The sequence below is a fragment of the Vulpes vulpes genome, chromosome 5 (genome assembly GCF_048418805.1).
Source record: "Vulpes vulpes isolate BD-2025 chromosome 5, VulVul3, whole genome shotgun sequence".
Lineage (NCBI taxonomy): Eukaryota > Metazoa > Chordata > Mammalia > Carnivora > Canidae > Vulpes > Vulpes vulpes.
Genome location: NC_132784.1, coordinates 120,509,207 through 120,529,234, shown reverse-complemented (window position 1 = coordinate 120,529,234; position 20,028 = coordinate 120,509,207). Strand labels below are relative to the sequence as shown.

Below are 20,028 nucleotides of genomic sequence, written 5' to 3'. Positions count from 1 at the left end.
AATAACAAGTCTTTAAAATACCCAGCAAAAGTTACATTAATATTAAGATTTAGAGCTCTCAATGAATGCTCTCATATCTTTACAAATAATCTTGATTTTTATTGGTTATAAAATATCTTATTTGGTCAATTTGCAGCTCAAGGACTACAAAAAAAGAGAAAGTTCGTCTTCCTTTCTTTTTTTTAATTCATGCAAATTAGATAAAAATCACATACAGACTTTGAAGGACTGGGAAATTTCAGGCAGTTTACAGTTTTAGTAAGAAATTACTAGACTTGAGAAATTTTGGGTCAAAGTTTATGCATAGTGTGGAAATCTTGCATCACTATATTGTACAGACAATATTGTGTGTATTGTATTAAAAATAATAGAACACAACTAACTGTGTTGGAAATTGAAAAAAAAGAAACCCTATGCATAGTTTTAAATGAAGAGAACCTACAGAAAGATTGGAAGCTAACACAGTTCTGATACTACGTATGATTCTTGCTTCTCTTAGTTCTTCCTACATTCATTCATTTAATTATTGTTTGCATTTTTTTGTGCAAGACACTGGTAGGCCTATCAACACAAAGATGAAAAAATACGGCCACTATCTTCAGAAAGCCTGCTGTCTTGGAGAGAGAAAACCAATATGTTATTATAGGATTTTATAATAAATATTCTTTTTAAATATTATATTTATTTTAGAGAGAGAAAGCAAAGGGAGGGGCAGAAGGAGAGGGAATCTCAGGCAAACTCCTTGTGGAGCACGGCCACAGGGTGCTCGATCTCATGAGATCCATCCTAGTCGAAGTCAAGCATCACTTAACCCAGGGAGCTACCCACGTGCCCAGTACTACATCATAAATATTCTAACACACATGGTAAAATGTGAGCCCAGAGGAAAACTTATGTAAGCCTGAGTCATCATGGAACTTACTCAGAGGAGGTATTTGAAAGTTGAGCTCTCCCTGTTTTAGTATTTCGGTGAAAGTCACCCTTGTGGACCTTGTAACTCAGTAAAGAAACTAAGAGTCATTCTAAAGAGCTTCCTTTCCCTTACTCTCCATGGAATACACATGCAAAGTGCAGTTCCCAATCCATGCACTCCTTTCCAAGTCCCCTTGTCTAGCACAAGCCACCGCCGTTCCTCAGCAGGCCACTGCAAACGCTCTGCGACTCCTTAGCCATGGAACAAACACAGACCCATCTGATGACTCTTAAGGCTCTGGCTCTTTGGGTTCCCGCTTACTTTTCCCAGTGTAGTCCATACCACTTTCCTCTCTACTACAGCCCCATCGTGCAGAAACCTAACTTCTCTGCTTCAGGAATGTGCACAATATGTCTCCTTCCCAGGTGACGTGAGTCCTTTCTTCATTACGTGACACTGCCTAACTCACAGGTCTTATAGTCCGTGTCTCCTTCACAAAGAAACCCTCTTGAGTCCCCATGTGAGTTGTGTCTCTCTCCGCCCGCATTTACTTTCTGTACGTCACTTTCTTTCCTATAAAGGATTGCAATTGTCACAATCAGTAATGTACTGATTTATTTAGTTTTTTACATGTTTAATATCTGTCATCTTCCTAATAGAATAATGGCCCCAGGGTAGGGACTTAGCTATATTAAGTGACAACTACATTCCCAGTAGCAGGCATTAAGTCTGACCTACAATAGACATGCTATAAATATTTGCTAAACAAAAGAATGTATTTCGTGGTAATGGGATGATGGGGGGACTTTGACATCAAGTGCATGTGCCAGTTACCAAGGAATGAGAGAACATTGGAATGTTTGGGGGAACATGAAAATTTAGGTAAAACCATTGAGATAAATGGCCTGATAATTGTTAATTTGTTCAATAAATATTTATTGATCATGCCAGGCATTAGAGATTCAACCTCAAGAAGCTCCTAACCTACTGTGGAGGCAGCAGTGGTAGCAGTGGGGCTTGTTGTGTGTGTGTGTTTGTGTGTGTGTTTGTGAACAGGCTTAGGATATACATACAGAGAGGGTAGGGGTGAGTCATAATTTGAACAAAACTAATTGGAAACTGCTAATTAAACACTTAAGGAGATGAAGGATAGAGCCAAGTAAATGTCTGGGAAAACGTTCCAGGTAGAGGCAGCAGAGGAAACAGCAAGAGCAAAGATTTAAGCAGGTGGGAGGGAGTAAACCTGACATGTTAACCCTGAAACGATTAACTGGGTCTTTTGTATTACATGAGAAGATGACATTCATATTGCAACCAGTGGGGGAACTACAGGAGATTTGGGGGCAGGGAATTCGCATTGTTTGCTTCTTGTTATGTTAGGTCACTTTGATCTGAGTCCAGAAGATAGATTCGATAAGGAAGAGACTAGAGGCAGGGAAAGAAATTATGGGGCTTTCATACTAGTTTAACCACAAGATATTAATTAGTGGAAACAACCAAGCCGTACAGAGATTTCAAAGGTAATAATTGTAGTTGGGGTAATAAATGTCAGTCAGCTGACCTGCGGAGGATAAGCAAAAGTAGACTACATTGTACTTCTCTACTACTTCACACTTGAGGTATGAACCAGGCAGAGAACAGACAAATAGAACTGAAGTCACACATCTCTATGTACCCCAAAGCAGAAAGACTCTAGCAGTAGATTGAAAGAGAAGATGCTCACAGTATTCAGGATAATGTTGAAGAGTTCAGTAGTTGGGTGCCTTGGAAATTTAAATCCAGTGTCTTTAACACTAGTTAGGTGCTGCTCATACCGAACCCTCTGCATCTTGAGACTTGTGATATAAATGGAGCAAAGGGCAGCATTTTGACTTTAAGGTTATATAATTTGTAAGCCAACCAGCAAATTTAATTGTTAAAACCGGTCAATACTCTTATGGAAGCAAAGATAAGCAATACGCAGACCTTTACTTTTAGTCAAATATTTTGTTGATCTATAAAAATAATCTTAGTCTTTTTTTCAAGCTTTCAAAATAGCTTTCCTTATAGCTTTACTGAAAGTATTAAATGCATTACAGTGACTTCTAATTCTTCCATAAGTTCCCACCAATTGTAATGTCTTAATTTTAATTTAACACACCTAATAAATGTTTATGTGCCAGGCATGTAAGCAATCTACGACAATTTACTCAAATTTTAAACTATAAACTTATAAGGTAGGTACAATATTATTTCTATTTTTCAGATGAGATGTTAAAGCAACTTGCCCAAAGCTCATTAATTCTAGTAATATTTGTAGAGGCTGTGATGTGTCAGGTACCATGATAGATTCTGTGGGTTTGATAATGAAGCTTTCTTATGAATCTTATTAAGTGTATGTTTATTTACTTAGACCAGAGGGCTCCAGTTAGTACCCAGCATCCACAGTTAGCTTTAAAACTCTTAAGTTGTCACCAGTGGGTTGGAATCGCCTTCACTGTAGAGTCCATCCTTCTTACCCTAGATCAGATACTAGTCCTACATGTTGTCAAACTGGGAAAAAATGTAAAACTCCCCCCTTTCCAAGTGTTTTGTTCCATGATTTGAATAGTGATCGTTTAGACTACCGGGATTCTAGGTGTCGTGTATATTTTCCATTTGGTCATATACAAATATGTGATGGATCATTTGTTGGCAAAGAAAGGTGGTAACTGTAATTGAACAAAGATACGTTAACCTGTGGAGTTTGGTGTGTTGCAGATTGAATACACATCAGTAGGTTTAAACTCCTGGTAAGCTTTTCCAGCTAAAACCCACTAGATTTGAACAGGTAAGTATCTCCACAATTCTTGTTTCCTCTTTGTTCTGGTGCTCTCTTTGCTTCCATACTGGGCATCCCATAATGGAGAAGTAATTAATCATGGAATGAGGACAGAAGTTGCTGGATGAATAGAATGCCTGTGCTGAGACCAATATCCAATTTCCCAGTAGAAATGATATTGCTGTAGGAACTAAACTCCAGGACACCTTGGTTTTGTTTTCTCCACTAGGTAGGACTTGGGTTAGCATAACTAGCATTTGTTGTTGAGCCTCTTTATTTTCTCTGCTTTTATGGCCAACTAAGTAAATTATCTCCATCTGTCTGATGATTTCTTTCTTTTTTTTTTTTCTTTTTGGTCAATTTTATATTTTCAATTAGATTATATTCAAACTAAAAAAAAAAAAGATTATATTCAAACTTTACAAATCTGAGAATATTCTTAAGGTGACTTAGTATACCTGCTCAGATGCCTGGCACCTCAAAGAGAATAGTCTTATTTCTCTCATGTTAATAGTTTTTAAATCAGAAAAAAAAATCACAGGGAGTCCCTTGCAATGAAAATAGTAATAAGAATTATCAAGATATGAGTATTGCTAATTTCTGAGCTCTGAAAGGAATTTAAACTCCCCAGGAAATAGAGAAAACAGAAACTTTGTGTACTTTCTATTTATTTCATTTCTGCACTGTAATGATCTCAAATAGCTATCCCAAGAAGTAGAATATTTGAAAAAATCTTTGAGATGAAAGTCAGAGCAAGCCCAGCCATCTCTTTGGCTCTCAGCAGCCTAATGTTGACATTAACATCCTTGTACAAGGGTAGCTATTCTCCTCTAGGTAAACAAATACAATTAAGAGTACAATGTGTAACATGACCCTTAGCCTACTATTTTAGCGTATCATGCAGCCTTCAATAAATCACCTTTCTCCTGAGAGAGGGAAGACAAGATTTATCCTCTGAGGGCTTTGTCATATTGATAAAAACGGCTTTTGAAAGTCTTAGATTGCACGCTAATAACCTCATTTTATGACTCACTTGATAAACAGTGATGTGTGTATACACAAGCGTTCAGGTTGACCTTAGAGACAAAAGTCCAGGGAGCATTGAACATTGCTCTTATGCCATCTGCCATTACGGAACTGAAATGTTCATTAGCAAATCAGACCAACAGCTGGAGTCTTGCTTTCATATTGAGTCTACTGGATATGATGTTAGCTCTGAGAAGTTACATGTTGTTATGCTGCTGTTGTAGTAGGTTCCTTTCATACATCTCTCTCCACTTTTAGCTCTTCCTCTAAATTGTAATTTGGGGCTTATTTTAGAGATGTAAAAGCATTAAAACCTATTGAAACAATTTAGAATCCCAAAGCAGAAGCTTTTACTTATACATTTCATTGAATAAGTATTCTCCTATAAAAAATAAATGTAAGAATATGTATGAATATATAAATATATAAGAATATACTTGAATATGAATATATGTATATTCCATCATGACCATTTTGTGAAAAACAAAAGTAGAAATCTGAGGAAAACATGCATTCTCGCTGACTGAACATTTGGATTGGTCACATCAACAGGGACAGGTAGTGAGGTAAATGCCCATGTGATGCAGGTTGAGTACCCTAATTCCCTGAGCATTAACGATATTGAACGGAATGCACAGTTCTCCGTTTAGGTGAAGGGATTTTGTTTTACTTATTTATTTCTTTGGTAATATATACTTCCTTATTAAGTCTGATATTTCAGTTAGAATTCTTAAGTTAAAAAAAGAAAGTTTTTAAATGCCTGAGTTGTATGATACAACTAAAAGTCCACAGGCAAGGCTTTTAAGTGACAGCTGAACATTGGCTATTTATTAAATTGCTCATGGCACTGATATAGGGCAAGTGATCAGAGTTTTATGGCTTTATATTAATCAATTGAGTTGTGTAGTCTATTTTAAACAGTTGGGAAAACTGTTGAGTTTTATGGCTTTATGTCAAACAGTTGGCTAAATATTTAACCAATACCAGATTATTCACACTTCATTTTAAAACAGATTATAATGAAGTAATCCGTCCTTCATGGTACTTACACAATTGTTACATAATCTATGATAGCCAAACATTACTAATGCTACTGTAACTAATTTTGTTAGGTGTTTTTGCTCTTCCTATAAGTATGTGACTTCTCCTGGAAAAAACACAGTTTCTGATATCTATATATTTGACCAGAGAAAAAGAAGATCTAATCTGAATTGGAATTTATTTTAAATTATTCTGCTGAGTGGAGTTGTTCCAAGATATTTGACTGTATCAGAACTGATACAACTTCTTAAGATTGGCCACATTATGAAAGTGTCATATAGATTTGTGTCATCATTACACAGACATAGCAAAATGGTCTAACCAGGTCTTTCCCTTGTGCCAAATTCTGAAAATAGATCAGGGTAAATGTTTGTAGACAAAAAAAAAGATACACAGAGATATTCTAAATCCCTTAATAGCTTGTGATTCAAAAAACAGAATCAAAAGGACTTATAACCATGAAAAAGTTAGGTTTCTAAATACCCATAATTAATAACATTATATACTTTCTACTCAATGTGTGTGTGTGTGTCCGTTTGGCATTTAAAATGCCCATTAGGGGGATCCCTGGGTGGCGCAGCGGTTTAGCGCCTGCCTTTGGCCCGGGGCACGATCCTGGAGACCCGGGATCGAATCCCACGTCGGGCTCCCGGTGCATGGAGCCTGCTTCTCCCTCTGCCTGTGTCTCTGCCTCTCTCTCTCTCTCTGTGACTATCATAAATAAAAAAATAAAAAATAATAAAAAAAAATAAAATGCCCATTAGGGACGCCTGAGTGGCTCAGTGGTTGAACGTCTGCCTTCAGCCCAGGGCGTGATCCCAGAGTGCAGGGATCGAGTCCCACATCGGGCTCCCCACAGGGAGCCTCTTTCTCCCTCTGCCTGTGTCTCTGCCTCTCTCTCTGTGTCTCTCATGAATAAATAAATAAAATGTCCACTAGATAATTCTGTAATTATTGAATAACATAATTTATAAAGTCATTACAATATATCACTAGAATACATTAGACATATTACAGGGTTTATTGGGGGTAATATTGACCATGAACATACCTGAAACAAATAATAGTTATACATGAGTTACTGCTCTCTCAGATTTAATAGACAATGATAAAGCTAATTTGAGATTTAGCAGCTGGGTAGACAATCAGACTCACTCCTAAGACTAAGCTGACTTATGTCCCCATAAAAAGGAACACGGTGCACATGCTCAATTTAAAATTAAAGAAAATTCTGGGGATCCCTGGGTGGCGCAGCGGTTTAGCACCTGCCTTTGGCCCAGGGCGCGATCCTGGAGACCCGGGATCGAAACCCACGTCGGGCTCCCGGTGCATGGAGCCTGCCTCTCCCTCTGCCTGTGTCTCTGCCCTCTCTCTCTCTCTCTGTGAATATCATAAATAAATAAAAATTTAAAAAAACATTAAAAAAATAAAATTAAAGAAAATTCTAAATTATGTCAGATCCTAGATCCACTTAAACACTGTTGACAATAGTTCTGCTGAACTTACAAAATCTAAAGCTTTACATCGTAATAGTTACTGACTTCTCTTCTTGGAGTTCCACATAGTTTTACGTCCTTCCAGTTCTCTTATTTAATATTGGAGCAGTTAGGAAGGAAATGACTTTTCTATAATTGTTTGATAAAGCCTTGTAAATCTTTACGTTCTTTGTCTCAAGGAATTATGACAGTAACAGAGCTCACACTTAATATTTTCCATTTACATAGTACTCTAATATCTGTAAAAACAATTTATTTTATGTTTGACTGCTGGAATTCTGGTTTGATAAGAACTCTAAGATAATTTCCATTAAATTAGGTGGTACAGGAAGATGATACTGTACATTGGCAGAAAGAATTTTTCATTTTGATGCTCCTGTTTAAAATGCTAGTTCTCTAATTTAATATGCAAATTAAATCTTTAGTTTTATATAATCACAGGATGATTTATGCTATGTGAATACAGATCAATGCTAATGCAATATATTTTAATACCTGGCACTTACTGAAATGAAGTTGGAAGGTATCTTATTTTTATACTCTCTATTTTGAAATACTACCATACTTTATACTACAAAAGCCTGTTCACTTTCAGATAATCCTATTCAGCACTTCAAAAAAAAAGAGTGATTTAACTGTGGGAATTTATTAAGGGATTAATATATGTCAGTTGCTGTGACCAAACTTAAAAATGTAAGTAAGTGATTTTAAATAGTTGCTTCAGAAAAAAGTATAGTTGCCTTTTTATATTTTGTGGTAAAATTTAATATTTTCTAAACATCATTGCTTAACACTTGTGTTGAGAGAAATTCCCTGCATTTGAGTAATGTCCTCCATTTCCTTAGAGAAGATACCTTTTAATAGCACACCCTCTTGAGTGAGAGGAAAAACAAAACCTATTAAAATAGTTAAAACCCTCTTTAATGAATGGCAAGGAGGTAGTAGTTGTATAGTATAGAAAATGTTATGTCAAAAGAAGTCCTAACTTGGCTTCACAATCCAGTTCACGAACATCTTCCATTTCAGCGTTGATGCTGTCAGAGAGAATTAGCAAGACCTTTCCTACTCCTTCATAAGGGTCAGCAGCATTTGGAAGTAGCATAGACAATCACTTACCTATAGGACTTCAGACAGTGCCTCCAAAACCACAGAACTGCAGAAGGACAGGAAAATGTTGATGCACCAATGAGGGTTTAGAGGTATGATGAGAAGAGGCATATTATGAGGTAACATATCTTTACAATAATGTTTTATTTTTTTAAAATTAATGCGAATGGTTTATTCCACTCAGAATATAATTTTTAAAACTTTATGAATATTATTTGGTCCTGGGAGAAATAGATGTGCCAGGAAATGAACGTGACTTTCTGAGGTTTTGTGTGCTCATTGGCAGTTGTCATGTCCTCTGGTTTCAGAAGCACAGATGTATGAAGGTACCAGAGCCCTGCCAACTTGGAGAGGTCTCCCTACCAGCTGTCCATTTTATCCCCTGTTCCCTCTTCTCTCTGAAGGAAGTTATGAATGACCAACAACATTGGAAGAAACACTCTACAAAGAAAGAATGCTCTCTGCTCCAATTTACCTCATAGCCCACAGCGATACACAGTGTAAGAATGTGGTCTTTGAAGTTAGAAAGATGTGTTCTAGTCATATTTCTAGCACTTTTCTATATGATCATGGGGAAATTTTTCACTTCATTTTAGCCTCCATCTTTTTACTCTTTATTCAACATAAGGGCAGCAGTGCTCTTATAAGGAATGTGTTATAAGGAGTGTGTAAAAATAGATTAGGTACAGTGATTGGCATAGCACATGTATCCATCCAGCAAGAACTGACTGTAAGCCTACCCTGCACTAGCCACCACGATAGTCATAGGAGGTGGAACTGTAAGTAGACACGGCCCCCACCCTCCAGGAGCTCAGAGCATATGTGACAGAAACAAACAAAAGAGCAAACAGATTTTTTAAAAGGCTATTTCATATATTAGTAAGTTTTTTTTTTTTTAGAAAAGAACAAAATAGTGTGATATTTCAATGTTTTAAAGGTATTGGCTCACATTGACATGGCAGGTGAGAGCTGTTTGCACTTCTTCTCCATGCTGCATTTAGTGACATCACATTGCTAAATTGCAATTAGCCATTGTTAGGGTATTTGTACCAAGGGAATCTTCAATGACCACACATCAGGCTTTCCCTCCCTCCTGTCCCAGAGAACCTGTTGATAGGTTCGCCAGCACACTACTGGGTATGGTAGTGACAAGTATATGCAATGATGGTACACAGAATGATCAAGGCTGTATGAGGGAACAGGATCTCATTTGGGAACTTAATGGTAAGAAGGAGCCAATCCTTGCAGAGACCCAGGGGCAGAGCATTTTAGGCAAAGAGGACAGCAAGTGCAAAGGCCCTAAGGATTGGAATGTTCAAGGAACAGATAATTTATGAGAGTGACTATTTCTGAGAAGATACTAAATTGGTGTTGCGTAGACTGACTAGAGTTGTAACCTTCTAGGTATCCAGTATGTGATATTAATTTTAGTAACTGGTTTACCATCCAGACTGTTCCCAGACAGTCTAAAATCCAGAAAATTCCATTAGCTTGTGTAATGCTTTGACAGGCTTAGGAGGGGCAGAGGGTCTGAGCAATTGGACTTGGGTTCCCATAGGAAAACCACTGAAACTGGATCAAAAACCAGGAGCCTGGAGAAAGCAGTTCCTAAGGAGGAACTGTGCGACAGCGATGACAGAATGGAAGACAAACTGCTGACGTTTGCCAAGAGTAGATGTTGCTCCAAATCTTGGCAGTTCCTTTATCCCAGTTTGATCTTTGACTCATCTGTCAGAAAATTAACTATTTATAGACTTGAAATTCAGGTGTAAATTTTGAAGAGCTTTCTTTGATAGTAACTTGAAAATACCCTGGCTATCTACGTTAACATCTATTCGAATTAGATGTTACATCTCGCCAATTCTAATAATAAAAAAAATTTTTAAAGCTCTTATCCCACTGAGGTAAATTTTGCTTCACAATCAGTACAGATAATTCGTATCACTTTTGTTCAGTTTTTCTACTTATTAAAAATATTCCCATTTTGCATACATGGATGAGTTTATTAATTGCATTTTTATTAATTTTTTCATTATTAAGTGATGCATCTGGAACCTGATTGTAATATTTAATAGTCTGTCAATTCACATTCCACAGGGAGAGGCACTTAAGTGTTGTGACATTCTATAACACTATGGTTTGGATTTCCATTTCTTGGTATAGTGAATAAGTGGTTTTGCAATAGCATTTCTAGAAACGTCTCGATAATGTGACAGCAATAAAAATAGTGGACTCATTTTCTTACCCAAACCATGCTTATAAAATAGGTCTTATTTCAGTAAATAGTATCATATTCAAATAATTCTCTCAATTATTTGCATTTTTTAAATGAAGGAAATGAATATTTCAGGCAAATGAGAGAGTTGAAGGGCAAAGGACATAGTAGCTGTGGCACCTGTTACTTAAATTTTATTTAAATATATTTTCTTTCTATTTTTTTCATAGTAGGATATCAGTTTCAAGAGGAAAATGAAATTTAGCGCCTACTTGGTCAAGACAGAAGCATCTTTCTTAGAGGAAGGGATGCGGCTTAGGATGAGGGTTAGGGTGTTGGGCCACAGGAAAGCAGTAAGAGAGAGAGTGGTACTGAAGGTGAACCAGTCCTGGGAAGGATGCCCAAGCACTCACTCGGCTTGAAAGACCTTCCTCTGTGAAAAAAAATATTGAATATTTCTATTGATGGTTAGAAAAGACATGGTGCATACCTGAAATGCAAATCTTTAAAGGAGAATTGAGTTTCAATGATTCCAGTTGTTTTCACTCGAGAATGTAGGACATCTTGCTCATTTGGGACATATCCAGGAGCTGTGATTCTGTCTACATCATTAAGGTAGCTAATAAAACAACAAAAATAGCATGTGATTTTAAAATTTATATTTGAGGACACCAGGATTCAGTACAAATGAATTTTTACTTCAGAGTCCATTAAAATGATCAAGTTGCAGACTGGTGCTTTTTAAATTCTGCTCATTAGAGCTTGGTGGGCGGATGTTGCAGAGTGCTAAGTGGTGCACGGCTGACCTGTGAAGGCCTCTTTTAAAGATTGCTAGATTGATGCTGCCTTGGCCTGGATTTTGTGAGGTGTATGAATTGATGGTGTATGGATATGTTTCAGAGAAAAGTTCTATCTTCAGGTTTTGATCATCCCCAAAAGACCTAAATACCCGCAAGTGCTATCCTGTGATGCTACTCACTAGACTGTCCTAAATATGCTATAGTTTGAATTCAAGCACTTTGAATTTTAAGAGAGTGAGTGGTTGCAATAATGTTGTTCTCTATAGATTGTCTAGCTTAGGGCTCTGGACCATTTGTTTTAAGCGCCGTGATTATATGCAGTTAGTGCAATAAAAGAAAACCTTTTTGACTTTGTTGCCAATTCACAATGGAACCAACTCATGATACTGATATGATGACCCCTCATGATTTGTGACCCACATGATATTGGTGACCCCTCCAAGGGATGGAAGGCTGAACTTAGACATTACATTGCACCCACCTCTAATAGTTTCTCTTCCACCCGTGTGTCATTGTCCTTAACTCTTCCTTGGAGGACATATTAAAAGCCCTACTGTTAGGAAGCTGAATCCTGCCCTCTTTTTGCCCACAGGATCCTCGGGGTGCTGAGGAGGAGGATTAGGTCTGAGGAGACTGTTTGCTCTCTAAGAGTCTGTTGGATGAGAGGAAAGAAACTGTTCTCTGCCTCCTTCTTGAAACCAGATCATGTCTTTAAACTAAAACAAAGTATTTCATAGCTTTCAAAACAGTTGGCAACCAGTATTCTAGACTTTCAAAACTAAGGCTTTAGTAGCTTAGCAATATGGCTATTTCTGTGAAAATGCTAAATAGAGATAGTAAAAGCCTGGTAAGGTTTTTATGACAAAACTGGCCATGATGTTAAACTTAGTTTACATATGTGGCTAAATAGGAAGATCATGATGGGCAGACATCCATCCAGACAGAATTCCAAGGGTATAATCCAGCTAAATATTTTATTATCCAAAAGTTACATTTTTCAGGGACAAAGTTAAAGAGTTGTTATGCATTAGCACCTCATATGATGCCTTAAAAAGCAAAGCTATTTTATCATTTAAAAAAAAATAAATTCGACAGCAATATGGATAATTTATTCTCAGAGGTTCTTTCTGATTTTGAGCAGAAACAAACTGAGTGAATGCCCCAAAGGGATTTCGGCCAAATGACAAAAAGGCGATCACAGTTCAGAAACACATGTATGTGTGGTGTGAAAATTTATCACCATGCTTTATTCTAATAAAGCTGAATTTTTCTTAAAAGCAAGAGACAATCAAGATACAGATGTATCAGAAGAAAATATTGGGAGATTTTTCCAAAATCTCTTTATTTTTTTGTGAAGCCAGGTCCTTTGTGAATTCCCTGTTGACTAAGTCTGCACATATGGTAAAGTATACTGTTGGTCAGGTGGTTCACGCGGGAACAGCAACAACAAAAGCAAACCGTCAACCTAGCGACTAAATTCATTTTATGCTAGCTAAATGAATACTTGAAAAAGACACATTTAATGTGCTTTCATTTGCATATACAAATGATTTCAAGCAAAGCAGAAGCATTAGCAGAGTGACAAATTTGCATTTAAGACACCTGTTTTGGGGACATCTGGGTGGGTCAGTGGTTGAGCTTCTGTCTTCAGCTCAGGGTATGATCCTCGAGTCCTGGGATCGAGCCCCACATCTGGTTGCCTGAGGGGAGCCTGCTTCTCCCTCTGCCTGTGTCTCTGTCTCTCTCTGTGTCTCTCATGAATAAATAAATAAAATCTTGAAAATAACAAGACGCCTGTTTTAAAATTTTTTTTTTATTTATTATCTATGATAGTCACACACACAGAGAGAGAGAGAGAGAGGTGCAGAGACACAGGCAGAGGGAGAAGCAGGCTCCATGCACCGGGAGCCCAACGTGGGATTTGATCCCGGGTCTCCAGGATCGCGCCCTGGGCCAAAGGCAGGCGCCAAACCGCTGCGCCACTCAGGGATCCCAAGACGCCTGTTTTTAATAAATATAAGATTTGAGTGCTCAGGCCTGTGATCTAGAACTTAAACCAGAAGCCTGACATACATAAAATCACTTAAATCCCCCAAACCCCACCTGATTCTTTTTCTAATCATGAGCAAACAGTACTTTTTAAATTGTTTTTCTGGTAAAGTCTTTGTTAGATCTTAAGGCTTATAGAATTTAAATAGCACACACATGGCCTTAATCAGTAAACCATGAAGTAGTAATACAAATGTTTTCCCTGTTTGTCACTGTCATGACTTTTCCTTCCAGTTTGCTTGTATTGATGGGGGCAGGGAGGTGTTATATTGCCAAGGACATTGCCTTCCCTACTTTGATTAGGACTCACCTCTTTGTTAGCCTAAACTTGAAGGCACTATAGGTTTGTGGTTTTTTTTTTTTTTTTAATATTTATTTATTTGAGAGAGAGTGTGCATGTGCGTGAGTGGAGGTGGGGGGAGGGGCAGGGGTCAGGGAAGGCAGAGGCAGAGGGAGAGAGTCTTAAGCAGACTCCTGCTAAGCATGGAGCCTCACCAGGGCTCGGTTCCACATCCATAAGATCTTGACCTGACCCTGAGATCTAGACCTGAGTGGAAACCAAGAGTCAGAAGCTCAAGGGACTGCACCACCCAGGTGCCCTGAGAGGGCTCTAGATTTAAAATAATAATAAATTTCCTATTTTGACTGAAAAAGGAAAAAAAAGAAAAAGGGGAAAGGGAGAGAGAGGGAGGAGAGAAAGAGAGAGGAAGGAAAGAGGGAAAAGAGCTCATTACCTTATATAATACATATGAAGCAGACATGGATTCGATACTGATCTGATAGTGTATTTAGTTTTATTTATTTATTTACTTTTTTGTATTTAGTTTTAAAATGTGAATGCAATGTGGTATTTGAGGAAAATATTAATTTTTGGAAGAAAACAATAGCTTTCAGCTATTTTTATTTGTTTTACTTAATCTTTCTTTCAAGGGCCTCTAAGGGCAGAATTAATTAATTAATTAATTAATTATTAACATAGTTAATATTTAAATTTGGGGGGTTTTAAATGCAAATTTTCTTAGACATGGAAGTGGGAGTGAAGGTGAAGGGGCGGTTTGGATTTCTTGTCCAACTGGTCTGTAAATCAATCGTGGTGTTTAAAACCATTATAATATAGGCAACGTTCACCAAATGAGTACAAATGTGTAATTGTGTTTAACTTGAACAGATAAGTGCTTACTATGAATCTATAACTTGATAGTTCTGCTGTAAATTATGTATTTTGCACGTGAAAACAGAAAAACTGAAACTAAAGGTTAAAAAGACTAGAAAATACAATAAAAGATAATTTTATCTGCCCATTTTAACAATACAATACATAAATTTTTTGCTATTAAATAACAAAGTATTTGGTAAACATAATGATAGCATAATTGCAAACACACTTCTTACATTATTTGAATAGAAAAATAATGCTTAATCAATAAAACTAAATATATTAATTGCAGCTATTGAAGGGGTTTGGGACAGCACACACCACTCTCTACTCCCCGCCATACCCCAGAATGTGCCACTTTGGCATGTGGATTATTTTGAGCTGAAAGCACTTGAGACTCTGCAGGCTCAAGAGAACTTTTGCCTCTTCCTTAACTACATTAGAAGAATCTAAATTGAGAATCTTTGCCCTCAATTTAGCAGAGATACATTTTATCTGAGTGACCCATCTGTATGGTAGGGCAAACACCTAATTACCAAATATCTGCTCTTCTTATCACTCTCTGAAATGTATTTCTTTGCTCTCAAGTCCCAGACCACTTCCCTCTTCTCTTTAGTTCAGAATAACATATAGACTTCATTTTGTCTGACTTTGAAACTTCCATGTCCATGTAGATTCCCTGTATGTACCTTATTAAATTTGATTTTCTCCTGTTAATCTGTCTCTTGCCAATTTGATTCTTGGGCCAACTAGAAGGACCTTGGAGGGGACAGGAATTCTCAGTCCCCAGCACTGTGTTATGTTTGCTTCGGCAGCACATTTACCAACATTATCCATTACTTTCTTCCTTCTTCCCTAGAATTTTGTTAAGCAACATTTTATGAGAATAATCCACAATTCACTTTCTTATTGTGACTGCCCTTATATAGATTTATATAGAAAAGCAGTGGTTTCTAAATTACAGAGAGTTCTGTTAGTATTATAATGTGGCTAGGTACTGGGACACATAAAACAGTTCTTGAGGTTTATGTAATTACATGACGCTATGCATTTTCTACTTCACCAAAGTGACAAGAGCAGGACTTTCCTCCAAGGGCTTTGGAATCTAAAATGAACATGGGTGAGTAATCACAAAAGACTTGTTGTTGTTGTTAGCTTTTCCTAAAATTTATATGGGTTGCTTTCTATCCATAATTCTTCTGACCACCATGATCAGAAATCTGAAGTATTGTACAAGCTTCATTATTCTGTCCTCATTTAATCTTTCATTTGCTTCATTTTTACCTTATTTTTTAAAGTACTACTAACATGTTCCATTGGGAGTTCATCAAAAATATTGTATTTATACCTTTTCAGACATTGGTATGCATGGACAGAAATACAGAATAAGTAAATTATATTTGCATACATGTGCACACACGCTTGTAGGCATTTAACCACAGCATAGGCTAAAATTTGCTTACTAAGATAGAAATTTAAAATAGTTTTGATAATGAAATTATACATATTGTCATAACCTTCTAATTTCTTTGTGGCTGGTTATTGCCAACTGGATGATATTAGCTGTGAAAATTATAACTTTCTTGAGACTCAAACAGAATTATACAATATACAAATGTTTTGGAAATCATTATTTTCTTCTAGAATTCTGTATCATATTCATCAAACCAATGGAACCAAAGAATGTGTGTCATTAATAAAATTATTTTAGAAGATGATCAGTAATATGAATAGAAGTGAAATGAATAGCCCCAAACCTCAGTATGCATGTCACCAATCTGCGTTTATATTGAGCACAGTACACAGTGATTAATTCTTTTCAGTTGGGAGAAAATATTTGCAAAATATGGGTCTTCTTAGGCAAATAGCTTCAAAATTAGTTATTTTAAATGCTCCTTTGCTTAGATTTTTAAATCTCATGCTGTTTTCTTGATCTTCATTTCTCTTCAATTACTTTTTATTTTAGTTTAACATATTGTAAAGCTGTTTTCTTTCCTCATTTGTGATTACAAATGCAGAATATGAAAAATTAGAATTGTTAATTTAAAATGTTTCAACTATAATTCTTGTCAAATGCATTCACTTACTAAGCTGCTGAGTCGTTGAGGTGATACTCAGATGCCCTTTCAAAGCAGGCCTGAACTCCTGGGTCTCTCCAGAGTCGTTTTATTACCTCGGCCAGTTCCGGGGTCATGCCTCCATCTTCCAGAGTGTTTGCCATCACACAGAGTTGCTGTTGGTCTTCCTATAGCAATGTTTTTGTGAAAATGATAAAAATGTGTTGTTATTTGGAATCACATATCTCTTTTTTAAATAGAGCATTTCAATTCTATTATTTTTATCTTACTCCTTTAGATAATAATTTTGTTGAACATCTATTCAATGTATCTTAAGGTTTTTTTTTTTTTTTTTTTTTTTGTATCTTAAGGTTGATGGAATCTTAAGTTTCCTTATAATGGCTGGGTAGAGTTCTCCATAGCAAAAACTGTGTAACATTATATGGTGAAATTAGGATATTTTTATATATATCATTAACTTCTGAAATATTGATATCAAAAGGGTTAATACCTTAATGTAAATCCATTGAAATCTTAGGGAGTCAAAATGCAGAGATAAAAAGGTAATGAATCTGAACTAATCTGATTCTTCATCTACCTTTCATCACAGCCATATATTTTCCAGGAAATAAAAATATCATGCAAGAATTAGAGTTAAAATGGAAAATAGAACTCAATATTCTTTGCCATCGTGTATCTTTTGCAATCCTATAAATAAGAAATGATGAGCACTTTAATCCTCACACAGGTTTTAGATACCTGTCTAGGTGTTGTTGATTATATGCTTTGGTGCTAATCAATAAGGCAGAGGAGAAAATTAGGAAAATAGAAGAATGGCACCTGGGTGGGTCAGTCCGTTTAGCAGCCAACCCTTGATTTTGGCTCTGGTCATAATCTCATGGTTGTGAGATCAAGTTCTGAGTCAGGCTCTGCACTCACACAGAGCGTGCTTGAAATCCTCTCCCTCTCCCTCTGCCCACTCCCCACTCATGTGCGTGCATGCACTCTCTCTCAATAAATAAATAAAATCTTCAAAAAAGGAAATAGAGAAGGGAAGGAAGAAAAGAAAAAAATGAAAAAAAAAACAAGCAAAAAAGAAAGAATGCATTATGTTAGTCCTTATGGGATATTTAGAGGTGACAAGGGCAGAAGAAAATAACATTTTATCAAGTAAATTATATAGCCCATGCTTTATTTAAAAGAATAAACCATTTATGACTGAAAAAAAATTAAGAATTTGAGTTCCAGAGTAATTAAATTATTGCCCATGATACTAAACTAGGGAAATGATGTCTGGGTTCAAATTCTGGTTGTCAGACTTCAAAGCTCATACTCTTTTTAGTACATAGTATTATAATAACAGCTTATAAGACAGTACCTGTAATATCTCACAAAATCCTCACAACACTAGTCACATAGATGCTATATTTTCTCCATTTTAAAAATGAATCTAAAACTGGGAGGTTAATTTGCCAAACCAAGAAAGACAAGGAACATCAGAAGAGTCAAACCCAAACTACTTTGTGCAATGGTAAGTGGCTCCCAGTGAAGAATGGACAATGAGAACTTGCTGCTTTTCTGATACAATTCGATTTATCATTTTAAAATAGTAAAAATGGGGGCAGCCCGGGTGGCTCAGCAGTTTAGTGCCACTTTCAGCCCAGGGCGTGATTCTGGAGACCCGGGATCGAGTCCCACGTCGGGCTCCCTGCATGGAACCTGCTTCTCCCTCTGCCTGTGTCTCTGCCTCTCTCTCTCTCTCTCTTTCTGTCTCTCATGAATAAATAATCTTTTTAAAAATAGTAATAATGATGTACTTCACCATTTTATTAAAAATCTGTTGTTTTCATTAAAAATGAAATGTATGTCTCTTATTGTCAAAGAAAGGCTCTGTTACGACAAAACCTTATTGCATCTGCCTTCACATTCAGATTTTATTGCTAACCCAAACAGATCAGATGACTATCAAGCCAGAAATTGTAAATGGCCAAAAACTTAGAGTTGACCCCATTTTCATATATTGTCACAGCATAAATTTTTGAGTCCTTCTTTCCAATAAGTTGGATATGAGCAAGCACTACAAATCCAGTGAAATATGACCTCACCAGTTTAGCTGGCATCATCCCATTTGCCTCTTTGCACTGTTAAGGTGCCATTTAGGACAAAGGATGCAATGAAATAGCTGCTCAAACTAGTTTTTCCCTAAAGGGACAAACTGACATGCTTTATTAGTATACCTTTAGAAACCAAACTAATTTCTAATGAACTCTTTCATTAAAAAAATTATCCAATTTCAACCTACACTTTATTTGAGTAGTAACCATGAAAATAGTTTCATATTGAACATGTAAATGTCAGTCCTACTACTTTCTCCCCAGGGCAGGCCAGCCTATCAGTTTGGTTTTTGTCTTTAAGACCTTTTATTTTTTAGCTTATTGCTTTCATTGATAGAGCAAGTTGTTGGGATTTTCAAACTAGGCTGTGCATTATAAGCATGTGGGGTTCTTCTACAATTATTAAAAGGCTGGCATGGTAATTTAAAGAATCTAAATTCATGTGTTTCAGGAATTGGACCCCAAATCACATTTGAATTTTTTAAATATATAATACCAAAATTAACCAGTATTATGAAAAGTTGTCTTCTACATAAACAGCCAAAATGGTAGAAAACTGAACTCCTACTGATAATCTTACTCCCATATTTTAAAAACTCTGGTAGTTTCCCATCATACTCAAAACCCAAATCCCATGCCATGGCTCACAAGGTTCTACATATTTTAATCCATGTATTCCTTTTCACCTTTCCTTCTCATTCCTTCCCCATTTTTCCCTCCCCTCACAATTTGTCTCTCTTTCCTCCAGATGCACTAGACTTCTTATTGTTCCTTAAACTCACTAAACCCCCATTTGAGAGCATTTGAATGGCTCTTACTCCAAGTCTTCCCTGTGGCTCATTTCCTACTTCATTTAGCTTCTTCTAAAATATCACCCCTCAAGAATGCCTTCCAGGGCCATCCTTTGTTCCACTCTTTCCTTACTTTATAGCCTCCTGCCCTCCTTGATTTTTCCTCATAGCACTTATTTCTACCCATATAGTGCATTTTTTTTTATTTTGTATTTTTTATATTAGACTATAAGCACATGCAGGTGACAGGTTTTTGTTGTTGTTCTGTTCATTTCTACATCCTCAAGACTGGTAGCAGAATCTAACATATAGTATATGTCCCAGAAATACTGTAGAACAAATGAATCAATAAAATGAATTTGGCGTATTGGCTCAGACCTCACTTTCTAGAGAAACTTAAAAGATTCTCCAATAATTTCCTACATTTTTCAAATAGCTCCAAAGAGGTTTGAGTGGCATCCTG

The 20,028-nt window shown here is 36.6% G+C and overlaps 1 protein-coding gene across 1 annotated transcript in view; it reads right to left on the bottom strand.

The window, feature by feature from the left end:
* Nucleotides 1-20,028, bottom strand: part of GNAT3 (G protein subunit alpha transducin 3) — a 56,932-nt gene that overhangs the window by 5,981 nt on the left and 30,923 nt on the right. Inside the window, exons 4-5 of the mRNA XM_026006114.2 lie at nt 16,691-16,848; nt 11,089-11,217 (exon numbers count right to left, since the gene is read on the bottom strand). Of these exons, the coding sequence (XP_025861899.1) occupies nt 11,089-11,217; nt 16,691-16,848 (287 nt within the window). The remainder of the gene's footprint in view (nt 1-11,088; nt 11,218-16,690; nt 16,849-20,028) is intronic.